The sequence below is a fragment of the Siniperca chuatsi genome, linkage group LG1, assembly GCF_020085105.1.
Source record: "Siniperca chuatsi isolate FFG_IHB_CAS linkage group LG1, ASM2008510v1, whole genome shotgun sequence".
NCBI lineage: Eukaryota > Metazoa > Chordata > Actinopteri > Centrarchiformes > Sinipercidae > Siniperca > Siniperca chuatsi.
The window spans coordinates 28,165,033-28,184,243 of record NC_058042.1 but is presented as its reverse complement, the minus strand read 5'-3'; the positions used below and the strand labels follow the sequence as shown (position 1 = coordinate 28,184,243).

Here is a 19,211-nt window from a genome sequence, read left to right as displayed (position 1 = left end):
CTAACAGTGCAAACGGAATACACAAAGCATCTTTATCCTTGCTGTCATTTACATTTGTGTCTGACAATGAGTGCAACTAACCTTTCAAGAAATATTCAGTATTCTGAGGCAGCAACTGTGGTATATTGACCTCCTTTAATATGTGACAGAGAACAGGCAATGTCTCTCACAGAAAGCACACATTATTTTAGTTTTGTAAAAGACACTGCACACCCACACAGGTGTTTTTGTTTTTGTTTGTTTTGTTTTTTTTTGTTTTTTTTAAAGAAAAAGGAAAAAATAATTCAGCTGATTAGACTTCTGCTCAGGTAAAAGTTGGGTGGAGCTACACTGGGAATTCCCTGAGGTCACAAAATGCAACATACCAATAAGATTAATGAAGGTGAAATTTAGCCCACCTGTGTGCATGTGAGGTGTGTTCCATTTAATAATTTCACATACCTATTACTATCTTTTGAGGGTTCGCAGTTAGGCCGAAGACAGAGTGCAGTCAATTACCTTGGACAGGTCAGCAGTAGGGTTTGCTCTGATAGTTTAATAAAATTGCAATTACCACCCATTATTCTGTGTATTTAGCCCACTCTTTGTATCCTACAAACTACAGTAACAAGAACGCTATAGCTAGCTGGTGAGATGGCCACGGTTAGCCTTAACTAAAGCTAAACCACATTTACTTATTGAATTTTTTTTTCCTACAGTAGCTGTTATCTGTAAATGAAAAATATGTTTTTTTATCTATAATATCTGTTTTTGATGAACTGACATATTGCTAATTTACCTTGTTTTTCCACATAACTAAATGAGGCAGCAGTAAAATTCAGTCATGATGGAGACTGAAAAAACAGCTACATTCCTGTTAAGGAACTAGGTTAGCAGATCTCAGTAGTGATCAGTCTAAAAAGGCATAAAATTAAGGCATCACAACTTTTCTATTGGTTTCACAATTTGCCACCCAGCCTGAAAACATTTAAACCCTTTCTTTTCTCAACCTCACTACTTCTATAGTTACTGATCTCTGCCTTTTTGAAGTGGGTGGTGTTAACATGCACATGTACAGAGATTATTGCCAGGGAACTATGGTACACCACTGTGCATGCACACAATTACATTTTTCAGATATTCATCATGTGTTTTTTGTAAGTTTATTGTAATAATGATAGCATATTACCACTATAACACGCCTCTAGCCATGTTTAAAATATATATATATATTTTTTACTAAGTAATAATAAATTGTGGTGGCATATGTGTGAAATTCACAAAAGGCCCATGTGAATATACATTTAGATCTCTTGATTTGTGTTTGAACACCTGTTGTTATAAGTAAGCTCTCTCATACTAAACTGACTTACATCACTCTGTGATTAATGTTGGTTCCTCTCTGCCCCGTGTGATGTAGGCACCATGGTCGACTGGCACAGAGTGTGTAGCCAAGTACAACTTCCAGACTGCCAATGACCAGGACCTGCCTTTCTGTAAAGGAGATGTACTGACCATCATCGGAGTCACCAGGGTAAGTAGGCATGTGGCTCGGAATCTATTGGAAATGTTGCACGTTGTACTAAATGAGCTCAAAGCTGCTATCTCGGCCAAATCATTATTATTCGAGAACTGAGGTAAGAGTAAATTGTTTAAAAGCTTTTTAATTGACTTATTCATGAGGTTGCACAGATAAGTACATGTAATTATATGTTACAGTTTTCGTTTCCCGTTACCGATCATATACTGAATACTGCAATTGCAATATTGAAACAAGTATACAGAAAAGGTGACCGCGCGGGATACGACAAGCAGTATCATTCTCAACCCACTTAATACTCAATACTTGTTTCTGCTTTCCCACCATCCACCTCAACACAACACACAAGTTGTCTCTACTAATTTTCATATTCCACATTTTTGTTTATGTCTCAGAAACTTATATTGATGATTACAGATTAAAGGGACAGCTTCTTCTTCTAGCTTGAAATAGCCAATGCAGCAATTTCAACTGAAAAGTTTCAGCAAACAATAACACTACTAACTGAAAGGAGTGTGTAATGTCTTATTTGGGCTATAATATCTACATTAATATCTGACCCCTGTCTTAAGGGTAAGATTGCTATTCATACTTTTGTATTTCATTTCAAGTTAAATTATGAACCAGTACTAGTAGTTTATAATTATAATTAATCCTAATACATTAATATATCAACAGGCATGCTGCTAACAATCAGAGCAACCATGCAATTAGCAATATATACTGTTTGTCAGCAAGGCACAAAACAAACAAAGAGCTACATGATGCAGTATATCGGCTTGCAAAGAACTCGAGATGCCAGTGAACATAATTCCATCAAATAGCTTTGTAGCCGCAGTCAGTGGGTTTCCATTTAGCTAGAGGCACTCTCTGGCTCCTGCTGGTACCTCAGATACACAGCAGCCCGCACTGCCTGCAACTACTTATGCCCACAAATATCTAACTGAACCAGTAGTGTTAAAGTGGATTTTGGCATCCTTGCTCCACTATGTGTAGAGTACTGGAGGTTTCTAACCCCACTGCTTCACCTCTGCTACCAGCTCAGTGTGTTTAGTGAGGGACATGAGGGACAGGAATGCTCCTCACTTACAGAATGACTTAGTAGCACACCTCAATTATTAGCACCAGTATTAAGGTTGTGTCGTCGTGTGTTTGGCTGTTTCAGGATCCCAACTGGTACAGAGCGAGGAACACAGTGGGAAGAGAGGGCACCATCCCGGCTAACTATGTCCAGAAAAGGGAAGGAGTCAAGTCAGGAGGGAAACTCAGTCTTATGCCGTAAGTACCAGAGGGATAATGGAGGAGAAACCCAACATAACTGTGTGGGTCTCTGTGTGTATGGGCTTTCTTGAATGTGTCATGTATTTATTTAGCAACACACACACATACTCAAACATTATGTTTGAAATCTTTTGTGCGTCTTACACTGTTGTGCTCACACATAATTTGAGTTCACGTAAACCCTTTTTATATAGTGCAAGTCGTGATAAAATGCATTATAAAAGCAGTGTTAGACTAAATGTATTTCTATAATAACTGTTGAATGTTAACTGTACTGAAATCTTTCATCTAGAAAGAACATTGTAGGAAAATGATGTAGTATAGGAATATGACGCATATGACAATATGCAGCAGTACTCAAAATAGTCAAAATAACTATTTTAGCTATGGTTATGTGTCTGACATCTTTGCCACATATGCTCTCTTTCCTTCTTAAGTGTGTGAACAAGTTGTTGTTCCCCTGTTCACTTTTATTCCCTGCAGTGAGGGACAATGTAGTGTTGATTTCAAAAGTCAGGCAAAGCATCAAAAAATGGAAATTCCATATCTTACAGTCTTTTGGTTTGTACTGTGTTTTCTCTTGTCTGTATCTTGCTGCCACCGAGGCCAGGCCCAGCTGAGCGCTACATTTGAATAAGGCTCTTTGAAACAGCAGCTATTTCAGAAAGAGGAAAACATAACGAGAGGCATATGCAAATGAAACGAGACAGGAAAGCCGAGAGCATACAGGCTGCTACAGTATCATCACATAGCTATGAGATGTTCTCATCTGAAAGCCACCAAAGCTTTTGTGTGTATCCCTCAAGTGATAATAAACAAGTATTTAAACTTTAGTAGAAAGTTCTTAATTTCAGTGTGATGTGAGGAAATGTAGGATTATAAGAAAGAGGGTAGTCGCTCTCCTGGGAGAAGCGATGCACTGTAAGACATGTTCCACTATCAACCTTACTGAAACAAATCGAGCAGCGTTCGCTAAGTCAGACCCAACATATTTAAGTTCATCAGTGAGTCCAGTATTGTGCTTTTTACAGAAAAGACTGTTTAGTGTATGTTTGATATGGTGTCGTTTTGGGTTGGTCCTCTTGTTTTTCTTAAACCCACATTTGGCTTGAGAATATTAGGGGCTGTCTTGTGAGACTAAACTGACCCATCCTTACATTATAATCCCAGGAGGAAGTCCATATACCCTAAAGAGAGTGCACTCTCTCCAAATACAGAGATCAGTCCAAGAATCAATTTAGGAAGTCCTAAGCATGGGATTCTTTAGTTCAGCAGTACTTATGGTGATGGTGGTATGACACTGTAACATCTCGTTGGCAGGAAACATTTTAAATAGACTTTTGACCCTCTTTGTCTCACTTCATCAGCTGCTGTTGAAAGCTTTGACCTCTCCTTTTGCCACCATTCATACTGCCTGTCAACACCATTTATAACATTTTTGTAGGGTCTTCCAGCTCTGGCATGATGTTGTAGGTGGTCTGAAGAGGCCCAATGGTAACTTCAAATTAGCCTTGTGCAACTATGGCTGCTTTGCAAACAACAACAACAACAAACAATAACAGCATGAATTACTAAACTCCAGTGCTAGCACCTACTTTGCTGTAGCTCTGATCAGATTTTAAGTTTACCTAGAGATGGTCACACTGATTGATCATGTAATTATTCCTGTAGTCTGACTAGTAGTCGATTTTCCATTTTAGTATGGCTGTTACCAAATTCTCGTCACAGTGTGTTTTCCTCATAAATGTTTTTCTTTGTAGACAGAAACGAGAAGCAGAAAAGATATTAACTGTTGATTGACAACATCCGTCAATACTACAGAATACGTGAACTCTGCCACTGGCTTGATCTCACTTGAAGGAATGAATAGACTCCCAAAAATGTTGCAAGGTTACACTTGCTGACCTCATGTCGTTACTGCTGCCTTTTAAAATCGCTGCATAGTTAAGTGTTTTCAAAACACTCAAGTCATCAGAAGTCATTCTTCTGGAGCCATTGGCTGTAACGCACGGAGACTTGTTAATTTATTTATGAATCACTAACAGATGTCTCAGAGAAGACCTCTCCCTCTATGGCTTACATAAGGGTTCAGCTGTGGTCTTCTGTCCCCATGCTCTCTCTGGCCAATTGATACTCAGCAGTAGATTCAGTCCTGGCCTCCCTCACTGGCATCTAACAGCTTGCTCTCTCTCTCTCTCTCTGCTGCCCCCATGTGGCAGACATCTGCCACACATAACAGCACCACCCCTAAAGAGAGCTGGTGTGTTCAACCCTGCTACCCTACCTCCTCCTTCCCTGTTGTCCCCACCAAGTTGTGTACTACATTTTTGCGCCTTTTTTTAATCTCAGTATGATGTAATGTATGAAAACTGCCGTTAACTGCCATGGACAGAACAGCTCGGGTGCCTCCACCAAAGGGCTATGTGTGTCTCAGGGCTGTCCACACTTGGCGCCTGCTCTCAGATTAGTGGGAGTTAAGGAGCTGCTGTCCATCGGAGAAGCTGCCTGCACTGATCTAATCAACTCAACCCATATTAAGCTGCTTTTCCACAAGGGCCTCTGCTGTCGGAGGAGGAGGAGGAGTCAGAGGAGGAGTCGGAGGAGGAGGGAAAACAAGCTAAATCAATTATAGCCGTTGATTACCACACATTCACCAGCCAAGATGGATAGAGTGACCCTGTGGGCTGCTACTGTCCGCTGCTAATACGACCTTTCACACAAGGAGTGATATAAATCGATGGGATACGGTGCTGGAGTGGTGGTGTGTTTGAGCTCGGGACCACAGGTCTATAGAGGCAGAAGAGTGATATCAAAATTCTGAATCCTTACAGTGAGGATTTTGTCAACTATATTTTATTGGGAAATTTAAGATTACACTGGAACAGTTGCAGATCACCGGTAACAATTCATTTTCAGTTTAATACAGAAACAATGACAGTGAGAAATATTTGTTAGCATAGAAGAGATTTGTAAAGACCATAGAGCATTAGAAGCCAGTGAGTGCATTTACATGCGCGCTAGTATCGTAGTTATGATCGGTTACCAGCTGCACATGCAAACATCATATCCTGGTTTCAGATACTGTGGCATGTAAACAGTCTTGACAGTTCTGTCATGTTTGCAGGTGCATCCTTAACTCAGGTCACATAGTTAGTCAGTAATACAAAAAATATGATGGTAAATGATCAACAAGCTGAAAGGGAAAGTCTGATTTGGCAGTGCAGATCAAATGTGTTGCCGTTCTTGTTTTTCATCACCGGTGATCAGATGGAGAAGCCAAATCCAGCAGAAGAATAAATGCGTTCAACAACTGGGAATGAACACACTTTGGTTTCTGACTGTCTGAAGTAACTCAGTCAGCACAAACATAAGAGGCTGAGATGTTAAGGAATCAGGACACCAGCACACAGACAGAAACCTGGATACTGTTATGATCATGTAAACAGGAATATGAATAACCAGGTTTCTCTGTGCTCGATGTACAACATGATATTCCGAATATGACCAAAACCAGGTTAAGACTCAAAAATAAGATACTAATGTGCATGTACACGCACTCACTGTAATGCAGTTGTCTAATCCATCCATTAGTAGCTGGATGTATCCACCAGGCCATATGGTGAGGGTGATGCAGCTAGCTTCTAAATAAGGATTATTTGTTCTCGGGGCATGTCAAAACCAGCAGAACTCAGACCTGTTTTTATTTTTATTTTTTTTACTCTTAATTTGTGTTGAATAGTCAGTCCATCTCTTGGGTGACTTGGTTCTGTCCTACCCACCACCTCGTCTGAGCAGTTTTTGCACTTTCCTGTCAATGCAGCCCGTGTGTCAGTTTCCGACTCTGCCTCATGCTTCTTGTGTGTGTGTGCGCATGCATGTGTGTTTGTGAGCACCATGTTTCCTGTTGTTTGGATTCAGGTACTTTCTCACTGACTCCTAGAGTCAAGACGGCCCCACCCCTGCACCGCTCGAGCTGAACAGACTGGAAGTGCTGCTGCCGGCTTCCCATTACAGTCACACTCTTGTTTTTCACTTCTCATTTCAGAGGAGGGCTGTGGGCCGTGATACATGGAAGCGGATGTTTCTGTCATGTTGAAGTTGCAAATGAGAAACATGAGTTTTAATGAAAATGAAAACCTGTGTGATCTGTTATAGGAACTGTTAAAGAATTTAGGCCTATTTCTGTACATGGATCAGACATGTCTCTTAATAGTCCATGGTCGTTACATCAACTTGTTCTTATATCCCAGTAGGGACTTGCGCACGGACCCATGGGGACAAAAATGTAAGTCCCCATGGGTAGAGACTGCTTTTGGGGGGTTAAGACTTGGTTTTAGGGCACAGGTTACAATTAGGTTAGGGTGGGGGTTAAGGTTAGGGTAAGGTGCTAGGGAAGGTATTATGTCATTGACTGTCCCCACAGGGATAGTGAAACACATATTTATGTGTGTGTGTGGGCATGCAAACAGTACAGGTCAGTTTTTGAATGTCACACAATCCTCTGACCAGTTTTCTTTTCTCTTTCCCTTTCTTTTCCCCGTTTCTCCCTTTTGATGTCCGATTTGCTGTCTCCTCCTCCGTAACTCTTCTTTCACTTTTTCTCCCTCTTCATGTCTTGTTCTCCATCTTTTTAACACTATCGCTCCATTGTATTCCTCCCTTTTGCCTCTTTCTCCCCCTCTTTTCCCTCATTTTCTGCCCATCTTCCGTCTTTGTAGCTGGTTTCATGGGAAGATAACTCGGGAGCAGGCCGAGCGGCTCCTCTACCCTCCGGAGACGGGCTTGTTCCTGGTGAGGGAGAGCACCAACTATCCCGGCGATTACACCCTGTGCGTCAGCTGCGACGGCAAGGTGGAGCACTACCGCATCATCTACCACAACGGCAAGCTCACCATTGACGAGGAAGAGTACTTTGAGAACCTCATGCAGCTGGTTGAGGTGAGGCACAGCTGAGAACATAGTTGCCATTTAAGCTTCTATATTTTCTTTACTTCTTAGTCTGGCAGATGAAAAGGATAATTGGCCACTCATCAGAAGTGCTGTGAGTAGTTGGAAAAGACTAGAAAGGCGATTTATATAAGTACAGTCCATTTACCATTACCATTCATTATCAGTGCCAATTGCAGGGCTGTACCGAATAGTTCAAAGCTTCAAAGCTTCATTCATAACGTTGACATTTGAATTCTAAATCAACATTTGAATGCTGCGCAGCTATTTATTGGTTCTTTTTTGCATGTCTATTCATTGTTTAAACCCTGTATTTCTGCACAGTTGCAGATAAAAATTAGGCTACACTAATATTATCAGTATTATACTATTTGTAGAATTAGATTCCAATGGTGGCTGCGTAGCACTGTTTCCGGCTCGTGTGAACCAAACAATTCCAATAACTCTAGAGCAGGTCAAAATTTCCAAAATTCACAACATGTTTCTATCCATGAAATATTCTACTTCAATCTGTGTTTGTTGCTGTTTATCCTTTTAAAAACAATAACTGTTTGCTCTCCCACTTGCTGCACACAGAGGTTTTTTTTTTTTTTTTCTCTAGATCAGGCTGAACATCTTCATTTATCAGGCTACAGTAGGCTAGTTTGTGACATTGTTACCTAGGTTAAAGCCCCCGTCCTTTGCACAACAAGTGAGTGTCGGTCACACCAAACTTCTGCACCGGACTGTTCAGATTTTGAGTTTTTAAAAAATGCTAACACTTTTTCTTTTTTTTTAAATGTTCTGATTTATTTTATTGCCATTGCAGCATAATGTTGCTGTAAGCCTAAGGGCGAGATTATCATTTCATCATTATTTTATGCCCTTATTGGTTTAGCCTGCGGCCTACATGTATTTATGTTGACGAAACTGTTATATTCCTTAAAGAAAGTTGGCCTAATAAAAATGACACATCACATTATTCAAATTGAGGATTTTAAAAAAATTTTTAGGGTGATGATGTCGAATATGATTTGAAGCTTCAATTGAAAACCTCAATAGAAGCTTCGCCTGTGTTTAAAAAAAAAAAAAAAAAAAAAAAAAAAAAAAAAAAAAAAAAAAAAATTAAATTTGGTACAGCCCTAGCCAATTGGTTGGTTTGTCTTTAAACTTAATAATAGTGAGAACTGAAAGTCACATAGTGTTCAGCTGAGCCAGAGAGAGCCTATAAAGAGAGTTGTTTGTAAGAAAATGAAACCTTTCGACCACTGAAATTCTGTCCATATGTCAATCATGTTTCATGTAGAACATACTTCCTCTTTCCTGAAAGTCAGTGAGATGTAGGGCAACATTTTCAGGCTGCTGGCAATGCATTCTGCCCTAAAACAGCTGCTGTGGTAGAAAATGTGGTTTAGATAATGGTTTCCACCATTAATGCCACATCAAATTGCAACTATTTTGATAATTTATTAATCGTAATTTTTCCAGCAAAAAAGCCAAATTTTCCCTGGTTACAGTTTCTCAGTTGTGATGATTTGTTGCTGTTTATTTTTGTCTCACATGATAGTAAACTGAATATCTTTAGGCTGTTGGTTGGACAAAATATGCGCTTTGAATATGTCCTGTTGGAAATTGTGATGGGCATTTTTCACAGTTTTCGGACATGCTAAAGACCAAACGATTAATCCAGAAACTAATCTGCACATTCATCAGTAATTAAAAAAATAACCATTAGTTGCAGCCCAATCAGGCTGGATTGAATTTTCAGGAATTCTGCTCAGCTCTTGTTTTCAATCTACATGTAAAAACAGTCAGCAAACTTACCTGTAGATACCTCCCCCAAAAAGTACGTTATCCCATCAACTTTGCATCGTTTCTTACTTTGTTCACTTTCTTTTAAGTAAATATGTATGTTGTCAAAATTGACTCTTGCAGCCCTACTCATTGTCACTGTGTAGTGACTCAATCAAAGTCTGTAAACCTGTAGGCCTTTATCGGTTTGGATTTTGACTGAAAGAAATTACAAGTCTATTACAGTTTATTACAAATTGGATCTATAGGTGTATGTGGAGTTGGGAATAATAAAAATGAGTCTGTATATATTTATGATGCTGTGATTGAGATTTGGAAACCATCCTCCAATTTCTATGCCAGTATTTACAATGAGTAAAATGACATAAGTTACACAGTGATCAGTCATGCAGCAGTATGATTACATAACTCTGTAAACACAAGACCTACACACATACATGCACATTCAGTGTCCCCCGTGGAGTTTCCCTAAAAATCAGACTCATGTACAAGTTCACATTCTTCAAAAAGCTGTCTGAACCGGCTTTCAGATAACAGACAAGGAGTGAGAGGATCTGAGGAAGGACAGAGTGTGGAGAGGGGAAGACGGGAGACATGATGAGAGAGGGAGAGGGAGAGGGAGAGGCCTTTCATCCTCTCAGATAAAGAGAAGAGCTGGACTGGCGGCTATCACACTTTTAATTGGACCTCATCTCTTTGCCTTGCGGGGCAGTGGACATGGACGACAGGAATGTGCCAGCTGGCATTGAGACCATCTACGTCCCCTGTGTTTTCTTGTTATCAGCCACCCACAATCTCTATCTCTCTATCCTCTCTTTCTTTCTCTTGTTCACACCCTCCAGGCTTGGTCCTGCCTCCACTTCCTTTCTCCACCTCCCTCCCTCCTTCTCATTCTCTCTTTGTATTCCCTCTTGTCTACCTGGCATATTGCTTTCTTTCCTCCGCCTCTTTGTTATCCATCTCAACTTCTTACTTTGCTTCCCCTCCCTACGTTTCTCTTTTTCATTCTCCCTATATCTTTATTCTCCCCCTGTCTGCATTCCCCTGTGTCTTCTATTTCTCTCTACAATAGCCTACAAGAGGATTCCTCACATTCTTGTATGTTTTTCCGGCTTGCTCACTGTTCCCCTGCTCTGCCTGCCCCACTATTATTGGCCTGTCACAGCAGGCTTCACATAGACCTACATATACACACGCGCGCGCGCACACACACACACACACACACACACACACACACACACAGAATGTACACACTATATGCATAAATATATACTGACAGACTCAGGCCTCCATTCTGTCAATCACTACATCCACAGTGACGTTATGTATGTAAGTCACATGTATGCAGTGATACTGATGAAGTGAAACAATAGCTCCATATGGTATATGCATGGGTGTAACAGGACGGTGAAAGTATATTTTCTATTTAGTTTCCTGTGCATTTTCACGATGTAGAAAACACTACATGTATAACAAATGATATAGCTACATCACAGATGAATTCTGAAGAATATCTAAATATGTGTATTTGTGTATATACATGTAAGTATAGAGGGAGATGCTGTTGGTATTCCACATATAGGGCTGCATATGTGAGCGTCAGTGCTAAATATTGTAGTGAAGCTGACCCCTCCTTTAGCATGCTGCCCCCTGGTGGTTGTCTGGGTAACTTACACTCGGTCAATTTGCCATGCTGCAGTTGTATAACATTGATTTTGTTGTTTGCAGGGTAGCGTCTTCTTTTGCTGTTTTTATTAATTTAGTGGTCACACATAGGTTTGATGACCCATGTGACCCATGTTTGTCTATCACATTTGCGTTTCTTTTTCTGTCTCTCAAATTTGGAGTTTAAGATTCTCACATGAATAGAATATCACCAAAATGGGACATCTGCATTCACAATGCTAATGTCTAACCTGATTGCATAATAATGAGCAGATATTGTTGGGGTTTGTTGGGTTTGCTGTGTTTGTGGGGGTGAAGAGTCAAATGCATTGACCTCTCTCACACCCACACACTCCTCTGCTGCTGGTTCCCACAGTGAATGCTCCAAACCTTCACACCTCCCAGCACGGGAGCTACTCTGGAGCCTTTTTCAGATGCCCTACACATACTGTCAATCTTCATCATAGGTTAATTCATTTCAAATGACTGATCCCGTCACCTCAATAGATGTTTGATTGTGGTAGAGATGCATTGGGTTTCACTGAATTGTGTTTATTCTATTCATGGTTGTGTAGAGTAAAATTAGTTTTCTATGCTATTTTGAAAACCATCCATCATATGGAAATGAGGCAGGGATTCTGTCGTCCCTCAAGACAACTATTCTTCTCTTTAACATTGATGTGTGTTGATAAACGATTCTCTCTTTGTTGAAGGCAAACACCACTGATATCATGTACATATTAAATAGATGGAGCCCCCCTCACATCAACTCTTTCGACGCATCCTGAATCTTCTTTTCATCACTACCTTCATGTTCCTCTGTAGAGTGTTGCTGGAAACATCAGCCTCACTTTTGTTTTGCATATCAAAAGCTTAAATTCCTACTCGGCCTTCAGATTTAATCTACGAACGTCAGTCCCTGATAATTCAACTAGATCTAAGATGGCAGAGTGAGAGTGAACTATTACATTGTATACTGCGAACTTTTAAACATTAGATTTTTTTAAATTTAGACAATGAAGCCCTTTATGAAAATTGACAACCTGGATTTTTATTGTAATTTCCAACACTTAAACATACTGACATTTTCCTTTTTATATATTAATAAATGCATTTAATTCTCTGTCCCCAGCATTACACCAAAGATGCCGATGGCCTTTGCACCAGGCTGATTAAGCCCAAGTTGATGGAGGGAACAGTAGCAGCGCAAGACGAGTTCTCCAGGAGTAAGGACACACTCGGCTCATTACACTGCTCTACAGGGACACTGGCACCAATGCACACAGGGACATTATTGTGCTTGTGTTTGTATACTGTCACGTAAACCCCACAAGCATAAAGTCTATGGCACATGCACAGTATACAGACAAAGCCTGCATCTCCTCCAAGAATCCGCTATCACCCTAGTCCTAAAAGCATTAATCAAGAGAGGGTAGTTAATCTGTGTGTGTCTGGGGACGACTGCTGGGCTTCACCAATTCTCAAGGTCAATCTGAGTCTTCCTCCACCTCTGTCTCTCTTCATTCCTCTTCATGTACCCATCTGACCCGGCTAAATCTTACTGCAGAAAACTGAGATAAGCTAAATGTTCCAATAAATCAACACTTTCCCCCCCAAATGAGAGAGACATCATTCAGAAAGTACAACTCTTATTCTGACCAGAAGATACATGTGAAGCTCACTAATGATGATGTTAATACATTTTTCTGAATAGTTAAGTAGTTCTGTTTTTTTTTTTTTTTATGTCAACATTTTACGTGCAAAAATGGTATATAAATGTGCTGTGATAGTATCAATAAATATCGAGGGGGTTGCCTTTTTATAATGCATATTTTTCTCTGGGTGATTTACGGTAATGTCGTTAGACTCATAGCAGACTTCACAGTCAACAACAAAATAATGCTAAGTGTTATCTGTCCTCTCTTGGCAGGCGGCTGGGCCTTGAACAGAAAGGAGCTGAAGCTGCTGCAGACCATTGGCAAAGGGGAGTTTGGAGGTGAGGAATTGATTTCACAAGGATCTCTGCGTCATTTAATTTCATACATCAGAGCCATAATAAGAGATCAAGGTCGCCTTGGATATTGTACTAAAACTTCACCCTGTCTGTGTCCTTGTCAGATGTGATGGTAGGAGACTACAGAGGGACCAAGGTGGCGGTCAAGTGTATCAAAAATGATGCCACAGCGCAGGCTTTCATCGCCGAGGCCTCTGTCATGACGTAAGATCCTCCAACTATTCCTCTGTCCTTCACACCAACTGCAAAACATGATTGTGTGTGTACTCGGGCACACCTTTCTGTTTCAAATAAAATGTTTTTTCTATCGCAGGTAATTTTTTTTCACACAGGAGGCACTTTAATGTTTTCCAGCACGTTAAGACTTGATTTTTTTTTTCTGCTTCTGTTATGTTTTGTGCAGGCAACTGAGGCACAACAACCTGGTGCAGTTGCTAGGGGTAATTGTCGAGGAGAGGGGCAGTCTCTACATCGTCACAGAGTACATGGCTAAGGTCTGTCACAAGTTTTTTTTTTTTTTTGTGTGTGTGTTTTTGTTTCCTCTCATAAAAAACTACTAAACCGTTTTTACAAGCTTTAACATGTTTACAAACAAGTGGGAACAGTATCGGAAATAAGCTTATATTTTAAAATGTATTTCATTTGCTTAATCCATGCAAAAAACGATTATGTACTGGACTATTTCTTGGCTCTCAGCAGTAACTTCCCTGAGTCTCCGCTGGTTGCCTGGCAACTGCTCCCTGACAAGAAATAGTCTGGCACATAACAGTACACAACGTAACATATATGGATTAAACAATTGACATACAAGTTAACTAGTGAGCATTGGAGATACTGGTCGGTAGATTTTGTCACCGTCCGACAGCCAAGCTAGGTTTCCCCCTGTTTCGAGTCTTTATGCTAAGCTAAGATAACCAACTGCTGGCAGTAGCTTCGTATTTACTGTACAGATTTAGGAGTGGTATCGATCTTCTCATCTAACTCTTCTCCAGAAAGCAAAAATCTTATTTCCCAAAAATGTTGAACTATTCTTTTTAATGTAATATAGGGAACCTAAGAGTACAAATGACTACAAATCAAGCCAATATTAATAATCACCTAAATAACAAATTAATAAGAATTAATCATCTAATTTCTTATTTGAGAATACACCAACACTTTCAGTGTCAGGGATTTGTTGCTCAGTGGAACCATTCGTGCTAAATAAATGCTCTGTGTCCTCCACTTGTGTTAATAATCTGAACTGTGTCACAGGGCAGCCTAGTGGACTACCTGCGCTCTCGAGGACGAACCGTGCTCGGTGGAGACTGCTTACTCAAGTTCTCACTGTGAGTCCTCTTCCTCTCTGTTCAAGTACTTATTACATTTGTAGAGAAGACAAATGTTTAATCATCACAGCTCAGTGTCTAGTGCTAAACTGCTGCTTTTTAGCTGTCAGGATTTGAATAGAATTTCAAAAGAACAGTGTCACGCACTTGACTGGAAACACAAAAGAACCGTTTGTTTACTCAAGCAGCCATCCTGCAGGTTGTGTGCTTTGATAAATGGCTGCTTATCTGCAAGTCAAGTGCCTTAAGGTCTTCATTTATTTTTAATTTAGCAGGCATTTAGCTGATGCTGTAACCCAGCACAACTTAAAATGAGTGCAACCATTACATAAGTGTAGACACTCCGATCAGTAGACATAAATACGTGCATCCACAAGGAAGTGTTATAGGATTCATTTTCAGTGTGAGCCATCTAACACTTGAATGAACGTGACAGAGGAGTGAAAGGGATTAGATTTTAACTGCACGAACATAAAGCAAGTAAAGGAGGAAAAGTATTATGATTTAGCCTGTTTTTTATCTTCCAACTTCACAGTCTTTATATTTTATTAATTATATTTGCACTATAGTCATCATTTGATGTGTCCCGGCGAGAGCTGATGATAAAAATTGTAACTAAAGCCACAAATATGTGCACACCTGTGAGTTGTTATTATCTTAGTCATCCAGTCCTCGCTCATCATCTCTCCTGTCACGCTGTGTCACCCAGTGATGTGTGTGAAGCCATGGAGTACCTGGAGGCCAACAACTTCGTCCACAGAGACCTGGCAGCTCGTAACGTGCTAGTGTCTGACGACAACATCGCCAAAGTCAGCGACTTCGGCCTCACCAAGGAGGCCTCCTCCATACAGGACACTGCCAAGCTGCCCGTCAAATGGACCTCCCCCGAAGCACTAAGAGAGAAGGTGAGCGGAGACAAGGGGTGGACGGGTAGCAGACCTGGGCTGATGTGCTGTTGCTTTCTTGGCATTTTTCTTCAACTACCAGCGTGCTAAGATGTAAAGTAGTAGGACAATTCTTAAGTAGGGATGATAAAAAAATATATATATTTGATGCCAGTATAAATCTTTAAAAAGCTTGACACTGTTCTGACATCACCTTAACCAAGACAAACCAAACATTGGGCGTCATGCAGGAACATTTTCGTTTTCCTATCCTAAATCTCTCTAAACTTTTTTTCCCCCTGAGTTTTGTACGAGTGTTAACTCAGATTCACCAAACCGTGTTAACTGCACAAACTTGTAAATAGTTTGTTTCGGCTTGATGAAAGCCATGTTTGCATAAGTAGGTTCACATTCTAATCATTGGATCATTAGCATACTCGACTCAAGAAAAACATACAGCGTCAAACCTGTCAGTAAATTGGCCAGCTATGATAGTGATGACATTGTTCATTTTGTATTACCTTTCTTTTTATTTATTTTTTAATTTAGTTCATTTCATTATATTTAGGTCACTCAGATTTATTATAATTGTAATAAAAAGTGTTTTCCCTCGCCTGTGAATCTGTAGATGACTCGTACAACAGGTCTTGACTGATTGTGGATTTCGTTCATACTGAAGAGAAAATTTTAATTAAGAAAAGAATTGGCAAATGTAACAATTTCTCTTAAATCACTCAGACGTGCCAATTAAGACTGAATCTGTTCGCACAAGGGGTTCTTGCATGAGGCCCAATGTGTTTTATAGAAAAGCTTGCACAGCATCTATCTAATATTTTGCTCCTGGTACCTGTTTTGTTAAATAGCTCAGATGTAGTCCAGTTCAGGACTTTGTGCTCTGATAGCAGCAGTTTTAATCCAGCAGCCTGCTGCTCCCCCATTTTCTTTCAAATCTGCATGTACACACTCCCAGGAGCCTGTTTTACATGGAATTTCAACTCACTGAACACATTTGGTTTTACCTTTTGTGGGGAAAAAAATGTGATATAGACTTATTGTCATGTTTCCTCACTTGAACTCCTGAAATTGCACTAAAACAAACAAACAAACAAACAAAGACCCAGTTTAGTTTTGATGGATAGAGGAAGCACAAACTACCTGAGCTGCTCTCTGAATGCCTTTGCTTTTTTATTTATTTTTTTTTTTTTTGCCTGACAGAGGTTTTCCACCAAGTCCGACGTCTGGAGTTACGGAATCCTACTTTGGGAGATCTACTCTTTTGGGCGCGTGCCTTACCCTAGAATTGTAAGTACCTGAACACCAGACTTCTGTGGCTCAACAGGGTCTGAGGTATTCCAGCAGATGGCAGGCTTCATTGCTGGGACCAGTATTTATTATTTATTTATTTTTTGTACAGGATTAGAGAATTAGGAGTGTTGTACCTTTTGTTGACCTGAAAATAATTAGATTTGTGCCATTAGACTGCTGAACAGGTGATGAAATTGTGACACAATACGTACTGTGAATTAGATTATTTCTGCATGCTTCACCACATTGCATTTACATATTTAGTTATTTGTTGTTGGGAGGAATAACCTTTGCCTGGGATGTTGTGATGCAGTTGAGTGATGATGTCAGTTGCATCAGCTGAATATCAACCAACATGTTCATGTCGAGAATCTGTGTCAGCATTGCTCTGTCTCTGTCTCTCAGCCGTTGAAAGAGGTGGTGCCCCGGGTAGAGAAGGGATACAAGATGGACGCCCCAGACGGCTGCCCGCCCGTGGTGTACGACCTGATGAAGCAGTGCTGGACCCTGGACTCGGTGGTGCGGCCCTCCTTCCGCATGCTGAGGGAGAAGCTGCAGCATATCAGAGCCAAGGAGCTCTACCTGTGAAGAGGAGGCCCAGGGGGGCGAAGGGGGGAGAGGAGGTGGGCGGGACACAGCCCAGCACAGCTGTAAAGTGGGAGGAGGAGGAGAAGAAGAGGGACCACAGCACCTTCCTCCTGCCTGCCCAGCCTGTTGACCTGTGGGACTGCCATACTGTGCCCCCTCCCCCGACCTCAGACGTCCTCCAGGCGCCCGGTTTTCCTGTTTGTGTTGTATAGCTTTTGCCAGACAGTTTCCTCTTCTCTCGATGGGCCACTGCTCTTTCCCCCTTCTATACCTGCCGCTGCTCACTCGCTCTTTCTGTCGCTTCTCTCTTGGTCCAAGTTTCTCTTCTTCCTCTACCTGGAAGATCCCTTTTCTTTCATATTTTTTCCTCCCCTCCTCCTCTCCTGAACATGACATTAACTGGAGGGGAGGCTGGCCTTTTCCTCCACGTTTGTCAGGTGCTCTTTCTTCTTCCCCTCGACCCTCCATCATTCCTGGATCTCTGTATCACCGTGTGGCTCTGCATGAATACAGCCCAGCTCTCTGTCATTCCATCCTTCCTTCTATCCCTCCCTCCCTCTCTCCCCTCGGCATGGTGTCAGGTGTGGGGCCTTCGCTTTGTGCCAAAGTGCCTCCAGTCTACAGAGCTCCAGACTTCCCTCCAGCACTTCTTTCAATTGGACTGTTGTGGTTTGATTTTTTTAAATTACTTTTTTAAAGAAATCTTTTTTTATTGCTTTCTCTTTTTTTCAGGGAGGTTTATCAAACTGTTTTTTTTTTTTTTTTTAGTGCTGTCTCCCCCACCTCCACCATCATCTGACTGGGTTTTTTTCCAAGTGTCCATGAAGAGAACATGAACAGGAAGAGAGAGGATTTGGGGGCCAGTATCATGTTCGTCCTCCAACCAATACAGCCTGGAGGTGTGTGTGGGGGGGTGGGGTGGCGGGGCAGGACAATAACAGGAGGACAAGGGGGAGAGGCAGTTCACAAACATGGTTGATTCATCATACGTGGGCTTGTTTTTATATCAAAATATATTTAAAGGATTCAAAAAAAAAAAGGAACAAGGAAAAAACTGACTGTGGCGGAGAATAAAAAAGGAGGACTTTTAGAAGCCAGGAGTCTCTTGGTGTGAGGAATGTTCAGTGTCTCTGTGAACGCTGGGGTCGGGGTGGTGCATGCTGTGTCTGAGAGGCCTTGGGTTCAACTGTCAGTGCTTTCAATGTTCATTGTTTTATTATGCTATCATGATTATGAATAAATCATTCCATCTGAACAGTGTGGAAACACCTGCATCATTATATCAGCGTGTATGTGTGATTATATATGTGTGAGAGAGAGTGAGCATGTGTTAAGGTAAAGAGTGTGGGCATACAAGCACCTCTCCGTCCGTGTGTGTGTGTGTGTGTGTGTGTGTGTGTGTGTGTGTGTGTGTGTGGGTGAGATCCAAATGCACTCTGTATTAAGGTGTAACATATAGGATTATCCCATGACATATTGCATCCCCCGGAGTCCATAGAGGAAATATTCAGCAGAGATGGACGTTGAATATTTGGCCATAATGAAATTACAAATTTTCTGTTTAGTTAATTGAACTCAGGAAAGTTGAAAGAGCACTAAGCTAGTTGTATTCATATTCTTCCACACAATCGCTGACAGTAATAGTTGATAAAGAGCGTGAGGGTTTGTCATTCATTCTCTCCACTTAGATTTTCCTGACTCATCCAGGTTTCAAAATGGTGACCATAAGAACACTTCTCAAACTTCAACATATATCGAGATATTTAAGATTAGGACGGATGGAATGGAAAATTCTAAAGGATAGGTTCACATTTTTTCAAGTCTGATGATTGATGAGCAGTTAGCCATCAGTGTGTGAATGGGGTGAATGTGATATGTAGTGTGTGTGT

The 19,211-nt window shown here is 40.9% G+C and overlaps 1 protein-coding gene across 5 annotated transcripts in view; it reads left to right on the top strand.

Annotated features, from left to right (window-relative positions):
- The window catches only part of LOC122875363 (tyrosine-protein kinase CSK), a 49,484-nt gene extending 30,882 nt beyond the window's left edge, over positions 1–18,602 (top strand). For all 5 annotated transcript variants that reach the window (XM_044194389.1, XM_044194371.1, XM_044194362.1 and 2 more), the window contains 11 exons: positions 1,400–1,513; positions 2,685–2,797; positions 7,519–7,738; positions 12,336–12,429; positions 13,134–13,199; positions 13,322–13,421; positions 13,621–13,711; positions 14,472–14,545; positions 15,255–15,450; positions 16,645–16,731; positions 17,140–18,602. In XM_044194389.1, coding sequence (XP_044050324.1) covers positions 1,400–1,513; positions 2,685–2,797; positions 7,519–7,738; positions 12,336–12,429; positions 13,134–13,199; positions 13,322–13,421; positions 13,621–13,711; positions 14,472–14,545; positions 15,255–15,450; positions 16,645–16,731; positions 17,140–17,322 — 1,338 coding nt within the window. In that variant the 3' untranslated portion in view covers positions 17,323–18,602. The remainder of the gene's footprint in view (positions 1–1,399; positions 1,514–2,684; positions 2,798–7,518; positions 7,739–12,335; positions 12,430–13,133; positions 13,200–13,321; positions 13,422–13,620; positions 13,712–14,471; positions 14,546–15,254; positions 15,451–16,644; positions 16,732–17,139) is intronic.
- The last annotated feature ends 609 nt before the right edge of the window (positions 18,603–19,211 follow it).